The sequence below is a fragment of the Eleutherodactylus coqui genome, chromosome 13 (genome assembly GCF_035609145.1).
Source record: "Eleutherodactylus coqui strain aEleCoq1 chromosome 13, aEleCoq1.hap1, whole genome shotgun sequence".
Lineage (NCBI taxonomy): Eukaryota > Metazoa > Chordata > Amphibia > Anura > Eleutherodactylidae > Eleutherodactylus > Eleutherodactylus coqui.
The window spans coordinates 60,789,360-60,800,121 of NC_089849.1; the positions used below are offsets into that span (position 1 = coordinate 60,789,360).

General features: G+C 41.7%; 1 protein-coding gene across 1 annotated transcript in view; it reads right to left on the minus strand.

The window, feature by feature from the left end:
* The window catches only part of LOC136588668 (G protein-activated inward rectifier potassium channel 1-like), a 51,134-nt gene extending 40,673 nt beyond the window's left edge, over window positions 1-10,461 (minus strand). The window contains exon 1 of the mRNA XM_066588064.1: window positions 9,583-10,461. Within this exon, the coding sequence (XP_066444161.1) occupies window positions 9,583-10,248 (666 nt within the window). The 5' untranslated portion in view covers window positions 10,249-10,461. The remainder of the gene's footprint in view (window positions 1-9,582) is intronic.
* Window positions 10,462-10,762: the final 301 nt, after the last annotated feature.

Genomic DNA, 10,762 nt, shown 5'->3' on the forward strand with positions numbered 1-10,762 from the left:
CCTGCATCTGTGCCACGGGACTGCAGGAAAGCAGGAGTTTTAAAAAAAAAAGGGCACGGCGCATGCGCCCAGCACGTCACGAGTGTACAGAGTGTATCCGCCGGGCAGAAGAAAGAAGATCCAGCCTGCACAAAGGAGAGCCCCACATCGCCCGGACAGGTGAGTATTAAGTATTTTCTGGCCTCATGTCTGTGGGCACAGTGGAATCCGCTGCGGGATTCTGCACGGGGAAACCGGTTTCACGGTTTCACCACAACAATGGTGTCATCAGGGGATTAGGCTAGAGCAGAGGTCCCCAACTCCAGTCCTCAGGGACCACCAACAGGTCATGTTTTCAGGATATCCTATAGTAAGGACACCTGTGGCAATGTCTGAGGCACCAACAATAATTACATCACCTGTGCAATACTGAGGAAATCCTGAAAACATGACCTGCTGGCGGTCCCTGAGGACTGGAGTTGGGAAACACTGCTCTATATTGCTCATATGAGTGTGGCAAAGAGGAGCACAAACCTCCAGCTACAATCACCAACAACAATATAGCTATATGTAATGTAATTGTAGAGGTTACAGAAATTCTAAAACACAAACAGCCCCCTAACATGTTTCACCACAACAATGGTGTCATCAGGGGTTTGGGGTTAAAAGGCTCACTGATAGCTAGTGATAAATCATTCATAGCCTCTATATGGCATCCTCAAAGTGTTCCCACCAGTTTTGGCAAGTGTCACAGTCGATTAATGGAGTTGGAAAAGTAAACAAACAGAACAATTGTTTGTTTGTGCAACTCCATTCGTTCCCTGTGATACTTGCTCAGATTGGTGGGCACACTGATGATGGCATACAGAGGCTATAAATGATTTGTCCCCTCCCATTAGAGAGTCCTCTAGCCCAATGTTCCCCAACTCCAGTCCTCAGGGACCGCCAACAGGTCATGTATTCAGGATTTCCTCAGTGTTGCACAGGTGATGTAATTATTGTCGGTGCCTCAGACATTGCCACAGGTGTTCTTACCATAGGATATCCTGAAAACATGACCTGTTGGTGGTCCCTGAGGACTGGAGTTGGGGACCTCTGCTCTAGCCTAATCCCCTGATGACACCATTGTTGTGGTGAAACATGTTAGGGGGTCTATTTGTGTTTTAGAATTTCACCGCCGCCACCATCTTGTGTTCTTCCAACAATGGTTGCAGGGTGTTAGTTCTCTGATATTTCTTGCCTGACACGCTAACGTCCATCCGTTTTATGAAGCAGAAATCGTGACTCACCGGAGAAGACAACTCTTTGCCAACCAGCGGTGGTCCAATACTGATACTGCTATACAAATTGAAGCCTTTTGTTCCAATGCATCTCTGTTAGCATAGGTGCAATGACCATCCATCTGCTTCGGAGCACAATACGCACTACGGTTCACTAAAGAAACATATCTGGTAGCTGCCTGGTTCATTGACATGGTGAGCTGCTCCACCGTTGCGTATTGGTCGGCCCTCGGACACCTTTGTAGCCAATGTTCACCTCTCACATCCATAGCACATGATGCTCCACAGTTTCCCTGTTGCTTATTCCCAATGATGCCATTGGTCCACTCATGATATGCTTTCCCCACAGTAGCACGCAAACAGTTCACAAACTGCGCTATTTAAGAAATACCGCCACCTTTGTCTCGAAAGCCATTAATCATCCCTTTTTGCTCCTTCTACCCATGACAACAACGCACACCTAATATAACGACCAAGCCAGCCTACGACACATCACTTTTTTTCATGGGCTACGCACTTCCGATGTCTTAAGTAGGAGGTGGTCATAATAACGTGACTCGACCGTGTAGTATGACATTCGGCAGGGCACTTCTTAGGAGCAGGTAGCTGAATATTTGTATATTTATGAGGCCCATATCAATGCACATCGCCTAGGAATATTTTAGTGAAGTGCTAAGTTAAAATCCTCCTGTCAGACGCATGCTCCTGGCCCCGAAATGAGTGAATCTCTAATCATCTTACACACTGGGAGGTTGTCTGGGAGCATCTCAAGCTGAGCACATGCAGTCTCTGCACTGGAGGAATGAACCAGGGACAGGAAATGAATAGCTGAGTGAACACAAGAAAAGACTGACAGATATACACATTCCTAACTCCGGCTGATCTGATGGGGAGCGATTGGAACAACTCCGCTCCCAGGTCTGCAGCGCTGGATTAACAAAACACGACTTGTGCTTTATTATGTAAAAACAAGAAAAAAACTAACCGGATTTGTCTGCACATATTCTTACATAATGCTGTGCTCCCATTTTATCCCAGATTGCACACAATCTGGGCGACTCATGCAATGCACTCTGCTTGTTAAAAGCAAATGTGACTGAGAACATATTACATATTTAATCTGATGTTGCATTAAAATCGGTGACACATTTCCAATGTGTTAGTTGTAACACGTTACATTTGCTGTATCACTTTTTTTTCTGCCCGCTATGTTTTTCAGGTTTATGTAACAGTCAAGTGTAAATTATTGCTGAGCCGGCCAATCGTCTGGTGACTTTACAGTCATGCTGCAATTTCAGTTATTTAATTGGCCTTCCCCTTCCAATACTATTAGATTTAATGCAAATACAAATACAAATATATATATATATATATATATATATATATATATATATATATATATATATATATATATATATATATATATATATATATAGGTATATGTGTGTGTATGTATATATATATATATATATATATATATATATATATACACGTATGTTTTATGGGAGGGTTATTTATATGTGTTGGAAATTAGGAGTCGTTGTTGGATTATGCCTATAAAATGCATGAGCTTAGACTGAATCTAGCTCTTCTTATGGGGATATAGTTCAGGTTACATTTTATATTCCTCATGAGTGCAACCTGGTCTTATAAATAAATGTACAAAAGGCAGAGAGGCATGAGCGATGACATGACTGACAGATATGGGGAAAGCAGGGAAGAGACATATCATAGAGCAGTGCAGCAAAATGTAGAATAGCGTCTCGCTCCGTTATAGTGTAGCAGCGAGTTCGGAAAACAAAAAAGCCTAGGATAAGGCCCCCGCATATTTAATAATAATCATCTTTATTTATATAGCGCCAACATATTCCGCAGCGATTACCATACAGGGGAAATAAAAACAAAACCATAAAGTAATCAATTGATGGAAACAGTAGGGGTGAGGGTCCTGCTCCAACGAGCTTACATACTACAAGTAATGGGGTGATACAGAAGGTAAAGGGGCTGGAGATGTGCACGGTATGGGGAGGTGGAGAGTGAGGGAAGCTATACACACAGACAATGGTCAGGCCACATAGTGGTGGAATCCGTATGACTGCAGGTGCCAGTTGATTACAGCTGGCAGGGATTGCAGTCAGTAGGACAGGGAGCATGTTATCAGGCGGAGTACAGGGGGGTTTGGCTCAGGGGATACGGTATGCCTCCCTGAAGAGGTGCGTTTTTAGAGCATGCCTGAAGTTTTGTGTGTCAGGGATTGGCCGGATATTTTTTGGTAACGCGTTCCAGAGGACTGGTGCTACTCTGGAAAAGTCTTGGAGGCGGGAATGAGAGGTTCGAATTAAAGGGGCACTCAGTCTGATTTCATTAGCAGAGCGGAGGGCACGGGCTGGGTGGTATTTAAGAATGTCTTTGCACAAAATTTGCACGGCAAATACACAGAGAATAGAACCCATTAATTTAAGAGTGTTGGTTCACATGCACGAATTTTCCTGCGCATTTCGGTTGCGCAAAAATAACAAAACATCGTGCCCTTTTTTCCACCCCATTTGCACACCGAAGGCCCCATAGAAGTCAATGGGGCGTGCGTAAATGCGCACACAATATGCTAGGAGATGCGCAATACACTGTGTAATTCAACTAGAAAAAGAACACATCTGCAACTAATTAGCCATTTAAATTGATGCTCTTTTGTTTGCCACGGGAAAATGAACATGCCTTGAGGGCTCATAAAGTACACTAAAATATGTACAAAAAGTATCGTTCACTCTGCTAATAAGCATATGTTCAGGTTTCTGGGGTTTTTTTTACGGAAAAATAATGCTGCGGACTGCACTATTTTTCTGTCCAAACCTACAGAAACCTTGATGGAAGGAAAAGCAAATGAAAGCCTTTTCTTTTGAATCCCCACTGAAATCAATGTGGAAAAAGCGGATTTGCTTTTTTTAAATTCCATTGATATCAATGGGGAACAAAATAGATTTGTTCTCCCAAAAACGAAGCAGAGAGACGGAAACCCTGAACTGAACCCTAAAGCAGCTGTGAAAGCGGCTTTACCATATTGTTGGCTCTGTTTTTGTATATATGTGTATTAGTACAGTACTTATGTATACAGTAACCTTTCAGCATAGAGATAATATACATAGTAATGTCACAGTGCTCAGTAGTAGCGTGATGTGTAGAGTGATGTCACAGTGTGGAAATAATGTACAAGATGTCACAGCATAGAGCTAATATACACAGTGATTCTCAGTAGTGGTATGATTTGTACAGTGATGTCATAGTGGAGGGAAAATGCACACAGCAGTGTCACAGCGCAATAATAACCTACACAGTGATATCACAGCATGGAGATAATATACATAGTATTGTTACAATTAAGAGATTTTAACTCCATAGCGCTCTAGTACGGGAATTATGACCACATTAGTGGGATTAACCCTTAGCAATCCAATTTTGGATTCAGGGTTTCCTAGGAGGCTTTCTCTTTCTGCCATTATACAATGGTGGCATCTGCTGGCTAGAGCTAGTACTGCGGTATACGACATGCTGGAGAGGCCCCCCGACAACAGAGCAGCCAGTAATATACAGTAAGAATACCCTGTCGGAAGTCTTCCAACATCGGAGCTGTACAGGCTTCAATCAGAATGTCTTTAGACGTCAGACAGTGAATTGGAAAGGGTTAATGTGTACAGTGATGTCACGGTACAGGGAAAATGTACAAAGTGATGTCACAACTAGAGACCATTAGAACAGTGATGTCATAGTAGGAGAAGAATCCCAGTGAAGTTACAGAACAATAGTTAAAGAAACTATTCTGCTTGTTGAACAGGAACAATTGTATAGTGATTAGAGATCAGTAAACGTACTCGTTTAGGATGATTTCGCAATCGAGCAGCGCTTTTTTCGAGTAACTGACTACTCGGCCGAAAAGATTCGGGGGGCGCCGGGGGTGAGCGGGGGGTTGCAGAGGGAAGTGGGGGGTAGAGAGAGAGAGAGCTCCCCCCTGTTCCCCACTGCTATCCCTTGCTCCACCACGCTGCATCCCGCCCCCCGGCGCCCCCGAATCTTTTTGCCCAAGTAGTCAGTTACTCGAAAAAAGCGCTGCTCGTTTGCGAAATCGCTCTAAACGAGTACGTTCGCTCATCTCTAATAGTGCTATGATACAAGAACAAGGCATGTAGGAGTATCAGAGTACAGGGACAACACATATAATGCTATGAATAAAGAGAACAATTAGGTCACTATGCACACAGTGATATGAAAGCAAAGGGGAAAGACACAATATTGTATATAGTGATATCATTGCATGCAGTGATAATGAGCATGTCTAAGTTTTGTTGCTACAGTGTTATAATATGTTATACAGAAGTAGTTGTACTGCATAAATTTAATTGGTATATTTTTACATTCTAGTCATTTATCTAAATTATTTCATTGGCAAATGCAGACTGAGTAACTGGGCGATGACCTGACAGCTGGGGAGGATGTCTGCTCTTTTTGTAAACCCAATAAGAAATGTCCCTTTAGGGTTTTTCTGCTTGAGACCTCCACTGCTAATGTTGATTAGTGTAATGTCTGTCTAACCTCAAGATGTAGCGTTATTTGTATTCACATAGCAACATAGTAAGTAAGGCTGAAAAAAGACATATGTCCATGCAGTTCAGCCTATTATCCTGCACTGTTGATCCAGAGGAAGGCAAAAAAAGCCCAATGAGGTAGAAGACAATTTTGCTCATTTTAGGGCTTCCACTCGATCAACATTGCAGGATAACAAAAATTCCTTCCCAACTCCAATCTGGTGATCGGAATAATTTCTGGATCAACAGCCGTTCTGAAGTTATTAGTGACTATAACATGTAATATTTACACTCAAGAAAGGTATCCAGGCCCCTCTTGAACTCTTCTGGCAAATTCACCATTACGACATCCTCAGACGGAGAGTTCCGTAGTCACACTGCTCTTACAGTAAAGAACCCCCGTCTGTGTTGGTGATGAAACCTTCTTTCCTCTAGACGTAGAGGGCACTCCCTTGTTAAATCACAGTCCTGGGTATAAACAGATGATGGGATAGATCTCTGTATAGTTCTCTGATATAGTTATACATAGCTATTAGGTCACCCCTAATAACTATGTATACATCTATCACTGTCAGTAAACTATTATAGCAGCTTGGACACTGCAGGTTCAGTAGACAATAATAGCTAAAAGTAGACAGATAAAACTTTGAGATGAACAGTCCATTCCAATATAAGATTTCTCCATACAAGCATGAATCCTAAAGGGATTGCATAGTTTAGTCCTTGGACATGTTGAGCTGATAGAGGGAAGTCTCTTGATTGGATTTCCCTCCATTAGCAAGACCTACTAGACGGAGTGCCAATGACTCGGGAATAACAGATGGAGGGGGACTGGTGGGGATGGAGATGCGAGTTTCATTGCTAATGTCATTTGCCGCACTTATGCAAAGGGGTTGAAGATGACTGCCATATGTGAACTTCAGACATACTGTCCATCCCTCTCCAGTGAATGATCAAACTACAGTAGAATCATCCTCATCATGATTTTGAGATCATTTCAAGTTGGAGTCCTAGAACTAGACTAGAGATCATATAGCTTTAAGTCCCAGATTCCTAATTCAAGAATCTTAATCTTAGTCAGGGAACTTACTTACCCAAAAGGGGTTCAGAAGGAAGAAGAAAGATTCCGTATTTTGATACTTATGGAGAGAGAAAATGCTTCCTATATAGCACAGAATTCTAAGAAGCAATGCATGTTCTTAACTAGTTTAGGACTTTTCTGAAACAACCCTTAAAGGGGTTGTCTCAAGATTTTAACTAATCCAATATCTAAGTATCTGAGTGGTCCGACCACTGAGACCCCCAACATTCACGAGAATTAGGATGTCATGTCCCAACAAATGAATGGTGCGTTGGTCAAGTATGTGCACTGCCTCTCCATTCATCTCTATGGGACTGCCAGGGATTGCTGAACAATATGCTCGGCTTCTCTTCAGCAGAGACAAATGAAACGGCTGTGCGTATGCTTGACAGATACACTATTCTCATGTCGGAACATGGGATCCCTATTCTCATGTCTGCTGGGGTTCCCAGTGGTCGGACCCCATCTATCAGACATTTATATCTTTTCCTATGGATATTAGATAGTTTTACATTTTGAGACAACCCCTTTAATAAAATTTGTGCTAGAGAACATAATCCCTACAACATGGTTAAAGACTGACTAAATATGCTAAATTACTGTATTGTAGGTCATGCTTCAAAGCCCATTATAAGAGGACATGCTGTATCAGAATGATTCAGCTCCCAAAAAACTTTGTGGGCAAGTACAAACTTTAAGTGATATATTGGTTAAACTACAATAGGCTGAAATATAATGGTCTAATGATTAGACTCTAATCTATTATAACCTTTAATAATGATCATCTAAGGGTCTGATGGATGGTGCCTATTCAGCAACATACCATGATGTGCAGAAGTAGCAATTGTTAACATGATCGGCGCATCACAGTAACTGGATTTACCAAATTGTAGTCAAGTTATCGTAATGAGTTAATGTCAAGTTAACATTTGCTACGTTTGTACCAGCAAACCAGACTGTCCCTTATAGGTATGTAAGTATCAGTTGGTTAAAGACAGCTCTACACAATGCTATCACATAAAGTTATGTATATAACAATATAGCGTATTACATGGCCTCTGTATAACTCATATTGCCCAGTTGTACAGGATACAATATATACATTCATATATGAAAGTGAGTTATCCCTGAGTATATTAGTACCCAAGCTTATACGTATCAGATCAATATACTTTAGAACTCCATGGCGCAATAACACCCTTTCCAAATATATATATGGGGGTTATTGCTATGAGACCCTTTATTTCTAGTCCAAATAGACAGCAACGGTTATCCCTTCTCTAGACTTGAGGTGGAAGCAGGTCCCAATACCCAAATACAGAAAATGAATTGCATCGGGTGATTTATATGGGTTAGAAAGGTGGAATATCAGCTTGCATTATCCTGCACTCCATGCCTTCCCAAGTCACCTACTGCCAGAAATACAGTACTGTGCAGGGATTTTATGCAGGTATGGAAAAAAATGCTCTAAAGTAAAAAAAAAATTCAAAAATAGAACGTCAAGGGGCTAACTACACTGGCTTTTCTTTCATCCTTTTCACATTTGGACTCCAGAAATGTGTCCCGGTGTGACTGTGTGTCTCCGGAGTTGAGCATTTCTCTTTTCTTCATTCATTTTGATAATTGACAAAGCATTAACACTTCCATTTTTGAAAGCATTCTTACTTTGCAACATTTTTTCCACACCTGCCTACAACTTTTACACAATCCTGTACAAAAATGCCATTGTCCCCAAACTGAAGTTGAGGTTTGCCAGTTGAGTGATTCCACTTGTACAGTCACCTCCAGCTTAAAATACGACCATATGAGTAGATAAAACATTAGGTAACTGCAATACCAGCAATTGCCTACTATACTGTATAAGCCAGTGCAGCCATATGAATTACTACCATGCAATTGTCATTAAAACCTCTTAGCAAGCTTTATACCCTCTGTTGAAGAGATCGGAAGCCTTTCGTAGATAGCGAGCTACAATACGTTCCAATAGGGCAGATGATATCGAGCACACGAATGAAAAAAGTCTGTTCAAGACATGACTAAGTGATGGGACTCTTACCCTAGCGTTAGACATCAGAGATACAGTTTTGACTCTAGTAATGCCATGACATTCCGGGTGCCACCAGTGCAAAACAGTATCTGCAGTGCCAACATCTGGAGACCCAAATGCAGGGGCTACATATGTCTGCAGAGAGCCAGATGTGGCCCCCAAGCCATCGTTGGAGGAACACTGCTCTGTAGTCTATGCTGGGACATGGGTTATAGACTCCCATTCTATAGACTGCCACTATGCTCTACAGCAATTCTGCGCAATTCTGCACTTTACTAGCTAAATGCTCATAATGCAATGAATTGAGGTAAGGTAATATACAGTAGTGACACGTTATCATTTCCTTATATAAAGTAGCACTATTTAATCACCTACAGATGTAGCAAACGTTAACTTGACATTTAACACATTCTAATAACTCAACTATAATGTACTACAGTGCTGTAAATGGAGTTATCACCGATCATATTCACGATCGCTACATCTTTAATTAGCTGCTGAAGGGAAAAGGATGAGATGATATATTGAGACGACACTGTAGTATCGATTGCCTATATGCAACGGTAGTATTAAGGAGGAGGAAACTTAATAGTGACAGTACAGTAAAACCATTCTTACCTTTATAAGCTTGCATCTTATCTGAGCAGAGACCATATGGCTATTTCTTAAGTTGCCTACTCTGAACATCAAACACAATTTTCCATCACGCTGGGAAATGACAGCATTTTGGCTGAACATCAGAGTCTCTGCTCTCTTCTTCGGCTGTGACATCTTTATAAACATACAGCCTATAAGGAAGGCATCCACAATAGATCCCAGCAAAGACTGAAACAAAAAGAGTATGATCCCTTCGGGGCATTTCTCAGTGATGTACCTAAAACCGTACCCAATGGTAGCTTCTGTCTCTATAAAGAAGAGGAACGCAGAAGGGAAGTTGTAGACATTGGCCACACAGGGAGTGTAGTTGTCATCATGAGGTCTATTAATGTCACCTCGGATATAGGCTATAATCCACCACATTGAAGCCATTACCAACCAAGCCACCGTGTACGTTAAAATGAATATTAGCAGGTTCCATCTCCATTTCAGGTCCACCAAGGTGGTGAACAGGTCTGATATGTATCTACTTGTCTCACCACCCAGATTCCCATGTTGAACATTGCAGCGTCCATTCTTGTCCACAAATCTCTGTCTTTTTCTTTTAACAGAAGGAAAGAATCCCCCTCCCACTGTGGTTGTTACGACGTGGTATTCTTCACCGAATTTCCTTCTCAATGCCGACATCTCTTTTTTTTTTTCCCCCGCAGGTCAAACCAGTAGTAATGTCCACTGAAAAGTTTTTTTTATCCTTCCGTCAACCCTGGAGGCAATTCTTACATGTCTGCATCTTTAGAGCTGGTGGTGCACTACTGGGTTACTGGGCATTAGACTTGTGAGCAATCTGTATATGAATCGCCCGTTTAGTCTGGCTGGTTGCTTATCCTTTTAGCTGGATGCTCTGACTGTGTGCATGGAATAGGAAGATACTGTTCACAGCCTGTTCAAGAGAGCGCAATGTGGACGTGTTCTGTGTGCTCGCCTGAAGCCAATCATTGGAATCCTATTACAAAAGTAATCATCCGCTGTGTCGGCTGTTGGGCACTAGGTGGTGCTGTAGATAAAGCTATTGGCAAGGCAGGGTGTTTAGAAAGAATGTGATTGCTAAAGACGTAAAAAACAGCATAGACAACACGGTAAACCAATCCGTCGGTGTTTTGTACCATTTTTTTAAAAATTTCTTTTCGTAGAAGTGTACAAA